General features: G+C 39.6%; 1 protein-coding gene across 4 annotated transcripts in view; it reads right to left on the bottom strand.

Annotated features, from left to right (window-relative positions):
• LOC123520212 (THO complex subunit 2-like) overlaps positions 1–17,086 on the bottom strand; it is a 38,511-nt gene extending 21,425 nt beyond the window's left edge. For all 4 annotated transcript variants that reach the window (XM_045282308.1, XM_045282299.1, XM_045282327.1 and 1 more), the window contains exons 1-22: positions 16,983–17,086; positions 16,102–16,181; positions 15,821–15,912; positions 14,706–14,944; positions 14,109–14,242; positions 12,947–13,203; positions 12,008–12,226; positions 10,842–10,969; positions 9,718–9,916; positions 8,903–9,063; positions 8,507–8,693; positions 7,441–7,585; positions 6,859–7,061; positions 6,009–6,227; positions 5,192–5,356; positions 4,025–4,165; positions 3,595–3,708; positions 2,420–2,539; positions 1,685–1,812; positions 1,059–1,122; positions 401–652; positions 1–132 (exon numbers count right to left, since the gene is read on the bottom strand). In XM_045282308.1, coding sequence (XP_045138243.1) covers positions 1–132; positions 401–652; positions 1,059–1,122; positions 1,685–1,812; positions 2,420–2,539; positions 3,595–3,708; positions 4,025–4,165; positions 5,192–5,356; positions 6,009–6,227; positions 6,859–7,061; positions 7,441–7,585; positions 8,507–8,693; positions 8,903–9,063; positions 9,718–9,916; positions 10,842–10,969; positions 12,008–12,226; positions 12,947–13,203; positions 14,109–14,242; positions 14,706–14,944; positions 15,821–15,912; positions 16,102–16,181; positions 16,983–17,053 — 3,450 coding nt within the window. In that variant the 5' untranslated portion in view covers positions 17,054–17,086. The remainder of the gene's footprint in view (positions 133–400; positions 653–1,058; positions 1,123–1,684; positions 1,813–2,419; positions 2,540–3,594; positions 3,709–4,024; positions 4,166–5,191; positions 5,357–6,008; positions 6,228–6,858; positions 7,062–7,440; positions 7,586–8,506; positions 8,694–8,902; positions 9,064–9,717; positions 9,917–10,841; positions 10,970–12,007; positions 12,227–12,946; positions 13,204–14,108; positions 14,243–14,705; positions 14,945–15,820; positions 15,913–16,101; positions 16,182–16,982) is intronic.
• Positions 17,087–17,427: the final 341 nt, after the last annotated feature.

Below are 17,427 nucleotides of genomic sequence, written 5' to 3'. Positions count from 1 at the left end.
CATCTCGATCCTCTTCTCAATGACGATGGCCAGGTTGATGATGGCAGGGAAGCGCTGGATGATGCCCTGCAGGATGAGGATGGCGTTGCGGATCTGGATGTAGTCACCACTCTCCAGGCAGGTGATAAGGGCCTGGATGACGAGGGGAGGTTCAAATGTTAGTCAAATGTTTACCTCTTTCTCTTGATCTTGATGCACACACACACACACACACACACACACACACACACACACACACATATACATACATACATACATACACTAACGTAACCTAAAAAAAAATAGATAAATAAATAAAAAAATAAATAAGTAAAAGAAATGAAAAGAAAAAAGAAAAGGAAAAGAAATGCACACACACACACACATACGTACACCCCCCCCAAAGACCCCCAAAACACACCTTAGTAATCTTGTAATGCCACTTATGCACCACATGTCGGTAGTTCTCATAGTCAACATAATCATTAGCCTCCTGCCGTGACACCCTGTACTTGGTGACGAAGCCGGGGTAGGACGCACACTCCTTCTCGTAATTGGTCTGGGAGGCATGCCAGTGCATCACCGTCTCCAGCGTGCCCAGGAGGAAGCGAGCGTAGCGGTGTGCCTCTTGTTCCGTGCACGAGGCCACAGTGTAGGTGATATCGCAGTACATCTGAGGGTGAGGCAAGAGGTGTGAGTGGAGTGTGGATGTTGAGCTCTTTAAAAATGCTGTCTTTGTAGAACTCTTGGAAAAATATAAGGAGTGGAAAATTAAGAAAGGAAAGAGGAAAAGTAGGAAAAATAGAACCAGGTGTAAATATTGTTTCGTAACCCTTAAGAATACCAATACCTTGCTCTAAAACCCTTGAAAAATATAAAGAATGAAAAAAATAAAGATAGAAAAGAAGAAAAATAGGAAAAACAAAGAAAGGAGATGTAAATATAGTTTTGTAACTCTTAAAAACACTAATAACTTGCTCTAAAACCATTAAAAAGTCTGATAGGCCTTAAAAACCCTTCTCTGAAAATGGTGACAATTGAAAAACTTGCCAATTTCACCCTGTCGCAGCAACACTCACCCTGTCGTAGCAAATCAATGTGGAGAAGTTTGGTGTCTTCAGACTGTGCAACATTTTCACAAACCTGCAACACAAACATCAACACACATTAACAAACAACACAAAAACACCCTAAAACACACACTTCAACTAGAACTACAAAACACTCTTTCAACTACAACTACAAAACCACTCTTAAAACCCACACCACTTCAACTAGAACCACCACACACTTCAACTAGAACTACAAAAACACTCTTAAAAACCTACACCACTTCAACTACAACTACAAAACCACTCTTAAAAACCCACACCACTTCAACTAGAACCACAAAAACACCCTTAAAAACCCACCACACTTTAACTAGAACCAAAAAAACACCCTTAAAAACCCACACCACTTCAATTAGACCCCTTAAACACCTAGAAATCATGTTAACTTGCCACTAAAACCACAAAAACACTCTTAAAAACCTACAACACTTCAACTAGAACAACAAAAACACCCTTAAAAAAACCACACCACTTCAACTAAACCCCTTAAAAAAATAGCAGAGAGATGTATACCAGAGAAACACTTCAAAAATACACCTTATGTACACCCACCACCAGCACCACCAGCACTGCCAATCACCACCAGCACTTACTTAGCACAATAGATGGCGTCAAGTGTGGTGAAGGTGCATCGTGGGAAGAGACACAGCTGGAGGAAGGCTGTCACTGTATCATTCTTCGGGGAACGAGCGCCTCTTAGGGTAAACCATCTGTCTTTCTCCTGTTGGGGGGTAAGAGGAGGAGGGAGGGAGGAGTGTGTGAAAGTCGTTGCTCGGAAAAATATTAATTTGTGACAGAAATTAGCACATTTTTCACCAAACACGAGTCACGAGAGGGGATCTGATACAAGTTTATAAATGGATCAAGTGGATAATGAGAAACTGATCCTGAGAGAAGAATATGACATTAGAAGCACAAGATTGCATAGTAAAAAACTGAGGAAAGGAAAATGTCTGAGATGTTAAAAAATATAGTTTCCCGCCAAGATGTGTTGAGACGTGGAACAGTTTGAGTGAGGAAGTGGTGTCACCAACGAGTGTGCAGAGCTTTAAACAAAAATTGGATTAAGTGTAGATATGGAGACGGGGCCACACCAGCGTAAAACCCAGGTCATGGAAAACCACAACTTGGTAAATACAGTGCAGACTCCAAGATTGATGACTCTACAAACTGACACAAACACACAAACACCTCAAACACAAACAAACAAACAAGAAAAAAAATAAAGAAAAGAGGCAGTGAATTGGAAAGAAAATGAGGCAGTGAATCTCTCTCTCTCTCTCTCATGTCTCCCTCTCCCTCTCTCTCTCTCTCTCTCTCTCTCTCACCTGCTGCAGCCGTGCCAGAACCCTCTCTGCGTGTTCCTTCTGCCTCTTCTCCTCCTCCTGCAGTTTCTCCTTCAGTGCCAGCAGTCTGTCTGTCTCCTTCTTCCTCTTGTTGCTGGAGGGCTGCACAGTGGAGGAAGGTGGAGGAAAGGTGGAGAGAAGGTGGAGGAAAGATGAAGGGAAATATATTAAAGAAAAAAAAAAGAGAGGAAAAATGCAGACAAAGGAAAAAGAGAAGGAAATGTGGAGGAAGATGGAGAAAAGGTGGAGGGAAGATGGAGAGAAGGTGGAGGGAAAATGGAAGGTTAAATTACAAGAGATCATGAAAGATAAAGGGAGGTGGAGGAATGGAGAGAAGGTGAAGGAAAAGTGGAGTGGAATGGAAGGTGGAAGAAAGGTGGAGGGAAAGATGAAGGTTAAAAAATAATAAATTAATAAATAAATGAAGTCAATAAATCAAAACGTAAACAAAAAACTTGAAAAATATACGTTTGGATTTATTTCCTTGGTATGTAACCTTTATTTTTAACATTTCCTACACAAAACACTCTCTCTCTCTCCTTCTCAAACACCTCTAAACTCTCTTCAACTAGAACCACAAAACACCCTTAAAACCCACACCACTTCAACTAGAACCAAAAACACACAAAAACCCACACCACTTCAACTAGAACCACAAAAACACCCTTAAAAACCCACACCACTTCAACTAGAACCACAAAACACCCTTAAAAACACATTACTTCAACTAGACCCCTTAAACAACTAGAAATCTTGTTAAACTGCCACTAGAACCAGAAAACACCCTTAAAAACCAGCAATACTTCAACTAGAACCACAAAAACACCCTTAAAAACCCCCACAACACTATCTATCTATCCAAACACCAAAAAAAAAAAAAAACACAAAATAAAAACAAACTTCATAAACTTCAACTAGAACCACAAAAACACCCTTAAAAACCCCCACAACACTATCTATCTATCTATCCAAACACCAAAAAACACACAAAATAAACACAAACTTCAAAAACTTCAACTAGAACCACAAAAACACCCTTAAAACCCCTACAACACTATCTATCTACCTACCCAAACACCAATAGACAAATAAACACAAACGCACACAAAAACTTTAAAAATACGCACACTAGGATCAAAAACTTCAAAAATACGCACATTAGGATCTATTTTCTTGATCTCCTTCTCGTACATGTGGTGAGGGACTTCCAGATCGGACATAGTGAGGGTCCAGAAGGTCAGGAAGAACGAAGGGTCCATGTCCTCCCATACCTGCCAATAACGAAGCCAGGTCAGTGAAGCAAGGTCAGTGAAGCCAGGAGATTGAAAAGGAGTGTAAGAGAGAATGGTGAAAATATGAGTCATTATTGATAACTAGACAGACACACACACACACACACATACATACATACAATCTCTCTCTTTCTCTCTCTCTATTTCTTTTTCTCTGTCAAACAAATGCATAACCTCTCTCTCTCTCTCTATCTCTCTCTTCTCTCACTCTATCAATCTCTCTGAATCTTCTTTTCCAATCAATCTCTCTCGCACACACAACACCCCCCCACCCGTCTCTCTCTCTCTCTCTCACCTTAATGCTGAAGTGTGGCCTAATGCTGGTGACGATGGGGCCAAACACTTCAGAACACGCCTCAAGGTAGCGCATCTTCTTCTGTTCCAGCGTCATCTTCTTCTCCCCTTTGTCTTGTTTGCGCAGCTCATCATACTTGGCCTGAGGGGAAAGTGAGGGGAAGCACAGGTAGAGAGGTCAAAGCGGGGAAGGAGAAAGGTAGAAAGTGATGGGAAATGTAGAGGTAGATAGGGAAAGAAGGGAAGAATAAAGGTAGGAAGTGAGTGGAAAGACAGAGGGGATAAATGAGTCAATCACACACTAAATGATGTAAAAAGAGATAGAGAAAATAAAGGAATAAATATGTAAGTGACTCAGTGAAAGAACAATGAGAAATATTAAAAACAATCATAAGAATAAATATTGATCAGTAGAGAGAGAAATGTAAACAGAGAAATATATTGATATATACAAACTGGAGACTCAAAACTCAAACTTACACACACACACACACACACACACACACACACACAAAACAATCAACCAGTAAGCCATATTGATAGAATTTTCAGAGACATATAATTTAATTTGCTAAGGAATATTGGATTAGCATTTCACTACATGGACAAAGAAATGATGAAGAAATTGATAAGTACTATAATAAGACCCAGATTGGAATATGCAGGAGTAGTGTGGAACCCTCACAAAAAGAAACACATAAGGAAGTTGGAGAGACTACAAAAAATGACTACAAGAATGGTTCCAGAATTTGAAGGGATGACATATGAGGAGAGACTAAAGGCTATGGATCTACCAACCCTGGAACAGAGAAGAGAGAGAGGGGATCTGATACAAGTTTATAAATTGATCAACGGAATGGATCAAGTGGATAATGAGAAACTGATCCTGAGAGAAGAATATGACATTAGAAGCACAAGATCGCATAGTAAGAAGCTGAGGAAGGGAAGATGTCTGAGAGATGTTAAAAAATACAGTTTCCCGCCAAGATGTGTTGAGACGTGGAACAGTTTGAGTGAGGAAGTGGTGTCACCAACGAGTGTGCAGAGCTTTAAAGAAAAATTGGATAAGTGTAGATATGGAGACAGGGCCACACCAGCGTAAAGCCCAGGCCCTGGAAAACTACAACTAGGTAAACACACACACACACACACACACACACACACGTACATTGAGTAGATTAATGAAGAGGGGTCTGGCGAGGAAGAAGGCGACATCAGCGGAGACGTGACAGTCGGACAGCAGTGTGCCAATGGGGGGCATGCGGCCACTCAGCTCGTCAATGGTCACCGTTTGGAACAAGTACGACCCAAACTGCACCATTGTGTCCTGGCACTGAGGGGAGATGAGGGGAGTTAATGGGGGAGTTATGTGCAGGACTACTGTAGGGAAATAAGATTAATATGATGGTTATTATGAGTATATTCTGGTCACACACACACACACAAAAAAAAAAAAGAATAAATAAATAAAAAATCAAAAATATATATATATGAAATTTAAAGAGCTACAATTATTTATTATTTGTTTCTGCTATATTTGCCAGCCCCCACCATCAGTCCCTTACACAGCCCTACCTACCTGGCCACTTTGAGTATAAAAACAAGAAAGCAAATTGATAAGAAAAAAAAATAAAATAAATAAATAAATAAATAAATAAATAAATAAATAAATAAATAAATAAAAAAAAACTTATTCAAATAGACCTATATAATTGAAATAAAACCATAGTTGAAATTTGAATAAGCCTACATAATTTAAGTAGGCCTATAGTTGAAATTTAAATATGTCTATGTAATTTAAATAGGCCTACAGAATTACATATTATTTATTTTGCCCCCAATCAGCCCCTACCTGGGAAAAAAAAAAAAATCTAATCTAAATATGCCTATGAAATTTAAATAAGCCTATAATCAAAATTTAAACAAGCCTACAGTTACTTAATTATTTTCACTATATTCCCCGTCAGCCCCCAATCAGCCCCTACCTGGTCATACAGCTTGCCGACCAGCTTGAGGTGCGGCGATTCAGTCTGGTTGTACACGACAGAGGAGCGCTGCTGTGCCGTTAGGAGCAGCAATGGGATGCCGAGGTCGTGCTCCAGCAGTGCCTCCTTCAGACGGATGGAGGAGCGCTTGGTGTTCCGCTCCTGCTGGTACTGCCCGGCCTCCCGACGCAGTAACTCCCCCCCACACATCGCGTCCAGCTGTGGGGCGGGGTAGAGGTGAGGTGAGGTTAGGTTGAGACGAGGTGAGTTTTTGTTTGAGATGAAAAGGAGGAGGAAGAGGAGGAGGAGGAGAGAGTGAGGTAGTGAGAAAGGAACAGGAGGATGGAGAGGGAGGAGGAGGAATGGAGAATGAGATAATGAGATGGTGAGAGAGGAAGAGGAGGAGGATGGTGAGGGAGGAAAAAGGGAGAATGAAGAAGAGTAAGGTAAGGTTAGGTAAGATTAGGTTAGGAGAGAAACAATTTAACACTTTAAAAGATAAAAAAAATAATAAAATAAAATAAAATAAAAAAGGTTAGGTAAGGTTAGGTTAGGAGAGAAACAATTTAACACTTTAAAAGAAAAAAATAAAATAAAATAAAATAAAATACAAAAATAAGAGAAAAAAAAAAGAAAAGAAAACAATAAGTAGAAAAAAGAAAAACAGACAGCTGGACAAACAAATAAATAAGAGCAAAAAAAAAAAGAAAAAGAAAATAAGAAAAGAAAAAAAGAAAACGGACACGAAAGCAAACAAACGGCAAACAACACAATCTGGTCCGGCATGAGACCCTTAAAAAAATAAATAAATAAAAAATACAGAAAGCAAACAAATGGCCCAAAACATTACCTGGTCCGGCGTGAGGTCCTCCAAGGTGTCCGTTCCTCCCATTTTCTGCACAATTTCCCGCAGGATGAGCAGGTCGATGGATTTCTCTGCCTTGAGCTGGTTGGCCACGAACTGAAGGATGCCGCCAAGGTCTATGGGGTATTTCTTGTACACCGCACCGCAGAAACTGGACAGCGCCTGCAGCCACGATGAGATGGCCATGGCTGGGGGATGACGGGGGTGGGGGATTGGTTAGGTTAGATATCTTGTCCTTAAAACAGTAAATTAACGCAACACAATCTATTAACCTAACCTAACCTAACCTAACCTTCTGACAAAATCTCCACAATGCAGTAGCTGAGGACATCACAGAACAGTAAGGTTAGGTTAGGTTAGGTAAGGTTAGACTAGGTTAAATAAGGTTAGGTAAATTGCCAAAAACATTATAGGACAGTAAGGTTAGGTTAAGTTAGACGCAAGACAACATGAAGACAAGCACACACCATCATTAGCGATCCTGTCCTTGTTTTCTGACAGTATCTCGACAATTTAGGTTAGATTAGGTTAGCTTAGACGCAAGACAAAATGAAGACAACCACACACCATCATTAGCGATCCTGTCCTTGTTTTCTGACAGTATCTCGACAATGCAGTATCCGAGGACATCGTAGGACAGGGAGGTAAGGTACTTGAAACTGTCCACCACCGGCCCTATCAGGTTGTCGTACAGCTGGACTTGTATCAGGATCTGTGGCCGAGGAAATAGTTTGCAGTGAGGATAATGGTCGTTGTAGGAATGAGGATAATGTTGGATGTTTGGTCGTTGTAGGAATGAGGATAATGTTGGATTTTAGGATGCAGGAATGAGGATAGTGTTGAATATTTGGTGGTTTTTGAAGAATAATGTTGAATGTTTAGTGGTTTTGGCAATGAGAATAATGGTGAATGTTTGTATCAGGATCTGTGGCAAAGGAAACAGCAATGAGGATAATGTTGGATGTTTAGTGGTTGCAGGAATGAGGATAGTGTTGAATATTTGGTGGTTTTTGAAGAATAATGTTGAATGTTTAGTGGTTCTAGCAATGAGAATAATGGTGAATGTTTGTATCAGGATCTGTGGCAAAGGAAACAATTATTAGAGGTAAGAATAATGTTGGATGTTTGGCAGGATCTGTGGCAAAGGAAACAATTATTAGAGGTAAGAATAATGTTGGATGTTTGGCGGTTCTAATGATGAGGATAATGTTGAATGTTTGGAGATTAAATTTAGATGTTTGTTCAGCTAATATTTTGATGTTTGAGATTTCTTTTTGAATGTTTTATTTGTGTGTGTGTGTGTGTGTGTGCGTGTATTCACTATTTCAATCCCCACATAAGTTTCTGAAGCTGTAGAAAATCACCAAATACTAACCAGAATAAATATAGAAATACATCACGGTACTGAAGAGGTCAAAATAATAACAATAATAATAATAACAATAATAGTGAAAAAGATTCTACATATATATATAAAAAAAAAAAAAGATCTTCCACTTAATCTCCACCTGTCTCCACTCTTTCCTTTCCCTGTAAAAAAAAAATAAACAAAAAATAAAAATAAATTGATTATCCCACACACATTAACCCTCTCCACTATCTCCTCCACCTCATCCACCCCCACTCCACTTACATAATGGAATATCGGCGCTGGGTTGTTGTGGGTGAGCTTTCCGATGCCGCGACTGACTGGCTTAATAGTTTCCTTGGTGATGCGCATCATGATAAATTTGGCCTTCTTGAGCAGAGCTGTGCGTCGCCTAACCAGGGCCGCATGTTGGTTGCAAGTCTCATTTTTCCAGCGGCCATATAGCTTGTACCTGTCATATATTAGGTTAGGTTAGGTTAGGTTAAGTTTGGTTAGGCTCTGGGTGAGTTAAGTTAGGTTAGGTTAGGTTTAGTTAAGGACACACTGCCTCACCACCCCTGGCCCTTCACAATGAGACCACCCCTTATCCTCACACCACAGCAAGTCCACTGAAAAACACAAACACACACACACACACACACAGACATTTTCTAACCATACCTGTGTTGATAAGGGTAAAATTTCAAAGTCTCCCAGATCTCCTCCGCCATACAGGGGTTGGAGTCAAGCATGGACAGGGCCGGCAGCATCACCTCGTCTAGAATGTCCAGGAATTCGTAGTAAAAGAGCCCACGCATTCCGTCTGGTCCCACACGTACCTGCTGGAGTGTTAGTGGAGCATTAGTGGGGGGGAGGGGGTGTTTTGTGGTGTTTTGATGGTGTTTTTTTTTTTGTGTTTTGGTGGTGTTTTGTGGTGTTTTGGTGATGTTTTAATGGTGTTTTGTGGTGTTTTTGTGTTTTTTTTGTGTTTTGGTGATGTTTTTATGGTGTTTTGTGGTGTTTTTGTGTTTTTTTGTGGTGTTTTTGTATTTCTTTGGTGGTTTTTGTTTTGTGGTGTTTTTGTGTTCTTTTGTGAAGGTTTTGTGGTTTCTGATAGCATCCAGAACCACAAAAAACACCCTTAAAACCCCAATACCACATCTAAACCTCTTCAAACCACCACACAGGCCCAGAACCACAAAAACACCCTTAAAAAAAACCCCAATACCACAACTAGATCCCTTTAAAAACACCACATAGCCTCCAGAACCACAAAAAAAAACACCCCAATACCACAACTAGACCCTTTAGAACCATCACACAGCCCCATAACCACAAAAAACACACCACAACACCATAACTAGACCTCTTTAAACCACCACGCAGCCCTGAGAACCACAAAAACACCCTTAAACACCTCAATACCACAACCAAACCCTCTTAAAACCAGCAGACAGCCCCTTAGACCCCCAGAAAAGACCCCAAAAGACCCTTACCTGCTTCAACCCATTCCGAGCTGTCCTGAGAACCTTGTACATCAGCCCAGGGTCGTGGCAGAGGTGTGGGCCCAGGGCAGTGAGCATAGGGAAGGTGATTAAGACCAGTTCATTGTAGTTAGTGGCTGGCTGGACTGCCCTGGGGTTGTCTAAGGGCTCTGTGACTGTCCCCTGGAGTCTGCTGGGGAGGTGGCATACCCTGGGGGAGGACCAAGGAGATGAGACTAGGGTGAAGAAAGGGTGAGTGGCGTGGGATGTGCTTTGTGGGTGGTAAGCAGGAAAATAAGGCGACAGGGGTGAAAAAACGGTGAGGAATTGGTGGTTAGGGTGAAATGTGATAGTGTGAGGGTGAGGAAAGGGTGGTTAGGGTGAAATAATTGTGTTTGAGGGTGAGGAAAGGGTGATTAGGGTGAAATAATTGTGTTTGAGGGTGAGGAAAGGTGAAATAATTGTGTTTGAGGGTGAGAAAAGGGTGAAATAATTGTGTTTGAGGGTGAGGAAAGGGTGGTTAAGGTGAAATAATTGTGTTTGAGGGTGAGAAAAGGGTGGTTAGGGTGAAATAATTGTGTTTGAGGGTGAGGAAAGGGTGGTTAGGGTGAAATAATTGTGTTTTGAAAAGGGTGAGGTGAAATAATTGTGTTTGAGGGTGAGAAAGGGTGATTAGGGTGAAATAATTGTGTTTGAGGGTGAGAAAAGGGTGATTAAGGTGAAATATTGAGTTTGAGGGTGAGAAAAGGGTGGTTAGGGTGAAATAATTGTATTTGAGGGTGAGGAAAGGGTAATTAAGGTGAAATAATTGTTTTTGAGGGTGAGAAAAGGGTGATATAATTGTTTGAGGGTGATTAGGGTGAAATATTAAGTTTTAGTGTGAGAAAAGTGTGATTAGGGTGAAATATTTGCATTTATGGGAATTGTCCTTAAAATTTGCTGGTTTTTTAAATGTATGAAGGAAAAATTTAGTGTGAAAAGGAGTGACAACATAAATAAATAAAAAAAATATATATATAAATAAATAAAAGGAAGAAGAAAAAAAAAAAGAAAGTAAGATGTCAAAGGTCAATGTCAAAAAGTGCAAGGTCAAAGGTCAAAAATGAGGTGTGAGGTATGTGTGAGAGGGTCCTTACTTGCGATAGACGAGTTCGAAGAGTGTGTGGATGAGGGTGCAGAGAGCCTGGCTGACCGGCGGGATGGACACAAGGTAGTGGTCCGGGAACCTCTTGGAGATCTCCTGGAAGTGCTCCCAGTCACCCACCTGAAGTGTAGAAAACGGAGCCATTTACAGGAGGTCAAGTCAGGTCAGGTGAGGTTCAGAAATTTTAATAGTAGACTTTAAATATTAAGAGTATATTTTAAAGAATTGTGTAAAAATAGAAAAGAAAAAGAAAAAAAAAAAAAAGAAAGAGAAAAGAAAAGAAAGAAAAAGGAGCCAATTTAGTAGAAAACAAGTTAATTTAGTGCGGTGGATTACATTAGGTTAGGAAATTTTAATAGTAAACTTTAAAGAATTGTATAGAAAAAAAAAAAAAAAAAACAGGAAAGAAAAAAGAAAAAGAAAGAAAAAGGCAGTTTAGTAGAAAACAAGTTAATTTAGTGCAGTGGATTACTTTAAGTTAGGAAATTTTAATAGTAAATTTTATGATAGAAGTGTAAAAAATAAAGAAAAATGAAAAAAAAAGTGTCAATTAAATCAAGAGTTACCTGTAATGTGGTAATAGTAGTTAATATTTCTGTAGGGTATATAAACAGATTAATATTGCAGTTTAGCTTAGTCAAGTCAGGAGATAAAAAAAAAAAAAGAGAAAACTAAGATAAATACAAACAAACAATAAAAATCTCACTATCAACAATGCAACACAAGCTAAATATTCTGATCAGGCTAAATTAAGTTAGAAACACAAACAAACCAATAAATAACAACAAAAGCAACAAGAACAGCAACACAAACCCGCAACAACGCAACACACATAAAAAAATCTTCGTTAGGTTAGATTAGGTTCAAATTACAAGCAAACCAATGAACAACAACAACACTAACAACAATGCAACACAAGCTGAATATTCTGATCAGGCTAAATTAAGTTAGAAACACAAACAAACCAATAAATAACAACAAAAGCAACAAGAACAGCAACACAAACCCGCAACAACGCAACACATAGCAAAAAATCTTCATTAGGTTAGATTAGGTTCAAATTACAAGCAAACCAATGAACAACAACAACACAAAGCTGAATATTCTGGTTAGATTAGGTTAGAAACACAAATAAACAACAACAACAACAACACAAACCTGCAACAGCGCAATACACAGCTGAATTTTCTGGTTATTCAAATATTTCTCAGGATTTCTCATTTGTTCCTGCCTCTCCCTCTCCTCATCCTCCTTCTCCTTCTCCTTCTCCTTCTCCTTGTCCTTGGTGGAGACTATGTTCACCCTATGCGCCATCTCCAGCGCCTCCGCCTCCTCTCGCTGGTGCTCCTCCGCCATTGTGGAGTCTTCGGGGGTCAACTGGAGGGAATGCAGGGAAAAAATGTCAATGTGGAGGAATTTTTGGTGTTTGAGGGAGGCAATGCTTGGAAAAAGTCAATGTGGAGGGAATGGAGGAAAAAAAAAGGGTGAAAGTGGAGGAAAAGATTGGTGTTTGGTGGAGGGGATGGAGGGAAAAAATGTCAATGTGGAGGAAAAATATGTTAGGATGTGGAGGAAATGGAGGGAAGAATATCATTGTGGAGGGAAAGAGTGTCAGTGTGGAGAGAAAAATATGAGAAGTGGAGGAAAGTGGAGGGAAGAAAGTCAATGTGGAGGGAATTTTTGGTGTTTGATGGAGAGAATGAAGGAAAAAAAAAAAGAGACGTGGAGGGAATTTTTGGAGTTTGACGGAGGAAACGGAGGAAAAAAAAATTAGTGTGGAGGAAAACATGTGACGATGTGGAGGAGAATGGAGAGAACGGAGGGAAAAAGGAGGAAAAGTACGTTAAGATGTGGAGGAAAGAATGTGTGTTATGAATAGGAAAGGGAGGAAAAAGGGTTAATGTGGAGGAGGAGGAGGAGGAGGAGGAGGAGGAGGAGGAGGAGGAGGAGGAGGAAGGAAAGAAATGTGAGGAAAAAAAAGGAGAGAAAATTTGAGCTAGAGGAAAATATGAGAAAGAAAAGAAAGACAATGAAATAACTCTCTCTCTCTCTCTCTAAAAAAAAAAAAAAAAAAAAAAAAAAAATTCTGGTACTGACCCACACATAGATATCCTGCAGGTGAAGGATGCCGGCCTGAAGGAGCAAGGATATTGTGGTGTAGATGCCCTTCGACTCCTTCCCTCCTCCTTCCTTGGCATTTGTGTTCAGTTTAAAGCCAAGGATTTCACTGATGGTGGCTGACTCGCATGGGTATTGACTCAGTAGGGCGGTGTAGAACTGGTGTAGGTGTGGCCGCGACTCCAACGACTCCAAGATCAGGTCCAGAACGCGATTAGGGTCCAAATTAAACCCTCCTGCAATGTTTCAAGTGGTTCGCGGTCATGGAAAAATGGTTCACCTTTGCGTTTATGAAGTTTGTGTGTTTTTTGTGTGTTTTTAGTGTTTTTTGGGGTTAAATATTGCTTCTATGTGTTTTTTTTTTTATTTTTGTTAGGTTAGGTTAGATACAAACTGGTTAGCTTAAGAGAGTGTGTTTTTTGTGTGTGTGTTGACTAGCAGGTCCGCAACACAAGGTCCAGATTAAAGTGTCCCTGTAATGCTTCAATCGGTTCGGCTCGTACGGATATTGTTGACGTTTGTGTTTGTGTGTTTCGTTTTGTTTTTATTAAGAGTTTGTGTGTGTTTTGGTGTTTTTGTGGTGTTTTATTTTTGTTTTCGTTAAGTGTGTGTGTGTGTGGTTAGTGTGTTTTTAGGGTTATATAATGGTGTTTTTGTGCATTTTTGTGGTGTTTTAATGATTTTGTTTGGTTTATAGAGTTTGTGAGTGTTTTGGTGTTTTTTAGGTTATATAAAGGTGTTTTCTGTGGTGTTTTTAATATTTTTGTTTTGTTTTGTTGTTCGGTTAAGAGTTTGTGTGTGTGTTTGGTGTGTTTTGGTGTGTTTTGGAGGTTATATAAAGCTGTTTTATTTATCTTTTTGTTTTGGTTAAGAGTTTGCGTGTGTGTGTTTTTGGAAATTTTGGCGGGGGTGGTTAGATAGTGGTGTTTGCCTACCACACCACACCACACCACACACCACAAGCATAGGAAATGAGACTCACTTAGAAGGGGAGGGGGGAGAAACACAAAATTTGCCCAGAATTTTTCATATCCCATGCCACTTGAATTTCAGCATCCACCTGAACCCGGGGGGACATAATTAACCGCCCCCCTGCCCCCTGTCTCCTACACCTATACCACGCACCACCACCAGCACACACCAATGAGGCTCCGAATGACTTGTATCATGGAGTTTGGGGTGATTCTGTCAGTGATCTCTTGGTTAAGCTCGGTGACCAGCTTGGCGTAACCTTCTGTCTCCTCTCGCAGTAAGTTGAATTTCTGCTGCTTGTAACTGAAAAAAAAGAGAGAAAGAAAGTGAGTGAGTGAGTGAGTGAGTGAGTGAGTGAAAGAGTGAGAGATTGGTTATATTTCTCCTGATTATAACTGTGTGTGTGTGTGTGTGTGTGTGTGTGTGAGAGAGAGAGAGAGAGAGAGAGAGAGAGAGAGAGAGAGAGAGAGAGAGAGAGAGAGAGAGAGAGAGAGAGAGAGAGAGAGTGTTCGTTTGAGTGAAATATATAACTGAATCTATTTTTTTCAAAGGTTTCCACACACACAAAAAAAAAAAAAAAAATAAATAAATAAATAAATAAAATAAAATAAAAACAGATTCCTTCTTCAGATTCCAAACATTACACAAACACACACAAAATAAATAAACAAACAAATCATCTCTCCATATTTCAAACACACACACACAAACACAAAAACACACAAACAAACACACAAACACACAAAACAAACGCACAAACACTCACAATAACTTCGTCTTGACTTTGATCTGCTTAGTGTGAAAATTCTTCTTGTGACGAACAATTCCCGCGTCGCCAAGAGTCTCAATTTCCAGGCGTTCCTTCAGCAGTCGGTCCGCGTCGAGGGACTTAAGGAGGGCCAGCAGGTTGTCCCGATTCCTGCTGTACCGCTCCACTGCCGCTGTCTCTAGGTCCAGCAGCGTCGCCACCTCCACCAGCTGCGATGCCATATCTGGGTGCCAGTTCTATGGGGGGCGGGGGAAACAGGGGAGGGGTTAGTTGTTTTTTTTCCTGTTTTTCCTTTTCTTTCTTTTTTTTTCTTTTTTTTTTTCATCTAGTCAAATTTTACCCAACCTAACCTGGGTGCCAGTTCCATGGGGGGGGGGGTAGAGGGGGCGGAAAAATGGGAGAGGGGGTTAGTTGTCTTGGTTTTTTTTTTTTTTTCTTTTCCTTCATTTTTTTTCTTTTCCTTCTTCATTTTTTCTTTTTCTTCTTTTCCCTTTTCATTATTTTTTGGTTTTAGTTTTTCCTTCCTTTAATTCTTTTCCTTTCCTTCCATTTATTCATTTTTTTTACCTAACCTAACATTTTACATAATTTCTTCACTTTTTTTTCAATTTTTTTCATTTCTTCTTTCAGTTAAAAATTAATTGAAGTTAGCTAATATTTTTTCCTTTCTTTCTCTATTTTCTTTTTTTTTTTGTTTAATTTGAAGCATTAAAACATTTCCACTATTGTTTTCTTTAGTTAAGCTTCAGTTAAGTTTGGGACGAGATGAATTAAGTTAAGTTAAGTTAAGGTTACAGTTTAATTAGTCTAAGTTATGATCAAGTTACGTTACAATAAAATAAGCTTAAGTTAGTTTAAGTTAGGTTAAGTTAGGATTAAGTTTTAAAAGGTTAGGTTAAGATAAAGATAGCTCACATTTCATTAAGTTAGGTTAAGAGTGAATTAGTATTGGCTTAAGTTAGGTTAAGTTCGATTAGACAGAACTTGTGAGAGAGAACTTGAGATGAAAGGAAATATACAACAATGAAATGCGAGAGAGAGAGAGAGAGAGAGAGAGAGAGAGAGAGAGAGAGAGAGAGAGAGAGAGAGAGAGAGAGAGAGAGAACACTTACCACCATGTCCACCACCACTGGCCTGGCATAGTCCCTCCGTAAATGACCTCTGACAATGGCTGACAGGAATTCATACAGTGCCCTCGACAAATCTGCAGAGAGAGAGAGAGAGAGAGAGAGAGAGAGAGAGAGAGAGAGAGAGAGAGAGAGAGAGAGAGAGAGAATTAACTTGTGGAAACTGAAATACTACACAAATACAAATATATATTCACACACACACACACACACACACGTACACACCTTTCGCACACACACACACACATACATACATACATACACACCTTTCGTCGGGCTGTGGTTAGGCTTGGATAGGCCCGGGTTGTCTCCGTTTTCTTTGATAAGATGCCTAATTGTCTGCACGCTGAAAGAAAACGGGTTGTTTCATTGTGTGCTTTGAGATCAAGAGAATTAAATATTTTTTTTTCTTATTTTTTACTTTAATGAAAAAAAAAAAAGATAAAATAAATAAATAATAATAATAATAATAATAATAGGAGGAGGAGGAGGAGGAGGAGGAGGAGGAGGAGGAGGAGGAGAAGGAGAAGGAGAAGGAGGAGGAGGAGAAGAAAAAAAAGATGAAGAAGAATAAAAGAGGAGGAGAAGAAGAAGAAGAAGAAGAAGAAGAAGAAAAGAGGAGAAGATGAAGAAAAAGATGAGGATTAAAAGAAGAAGAAGAAGAGAGAGAAGAAGGAGGAGGAGGAGGAGGATAAAAAAGAAGAGGAAGAGGAAGAAGAAGAAGAAGAAGAAAGAAGAGGAAGAGGAGGAAAAGGAAGATGAGGTTAAAGTTAGAAGAAGAAGAAGAAGAAGAAGAAGAAGAAGAAGAAGGAGAAGTCGGCCCTCTCCCTCACCCCCCCTACCTCCCCCTCTCTCTCTCTCTCTCAACCTAACCGAACAAACACCAATCCCTCTTTCTCTTCCTCACACAAACCAAACACCATAAAAAACACAAACAAACAAACAAAAACACAACAATAAACAAAAAAAACAAAACCACCACAAATTTTGCCTCAGAACTCACGACAGAGGAAAGAAATTTACTCGAAAAAAGTCCCGACATTTCCTCAATTTCCGCCATATTTAAGCCTCCCCCGGGGTCGATCCAGGCACCAATGGCAGCCGGAAAGATTGGTGCTTCACTACACATCACCATTAATTCACTTACACCTCCGCCTTGCCAGATTTCTCCCAGTTTTTCCACGTCTCTAGGGTAAACAAGCCCCCCGCCGCCGCCATGTTTGCTTGTCTTCCCTCCCTCGCTCGCTTGTCTTGATCTTGATCTTGTGGGAGAGATTTTCAAATATCTCGGAATTATTGATAAAGATAGTGATAATGGTGGTCAAGTTATTTGTATTATTTTTTCTTTCATTTTTCTTTCTTTTTTTTCTTTTTTTTATCTATTTGTTGTAGTTTTAAAATATGTCGACAATATTGATAGAGATAGTGATAAAGATGGTGATAAAGATAGTAATAATGGTAGTAAAGTTATATTTATTATTTTTTCTTTCCTTTTCTTTCTTTTTTTTCTTTTTTTTATCTATTTGTTGTAGTTTTGAAATATGTCGACAATATTGATAGTGATAGTGATAAAGATGGTGATAAAGATAGTG

Source organism: Portunus trituberculatus, chromosome 7, assembly GCF_017591435.1.
Source record: "Portunus trituberculatus isolate SZX2019 chromosome 7, ASM1759143v1, whole genome shotgun sequence".
NCBI lineage: Eukaryota > Metazoa > Arthropoda > Malacostraca > Decapoda > Portunidae > Portunus > Portunus trituberculatus.
This window is presented reverse-complemented; position numbering and strand designations above follow the sequence as displayed.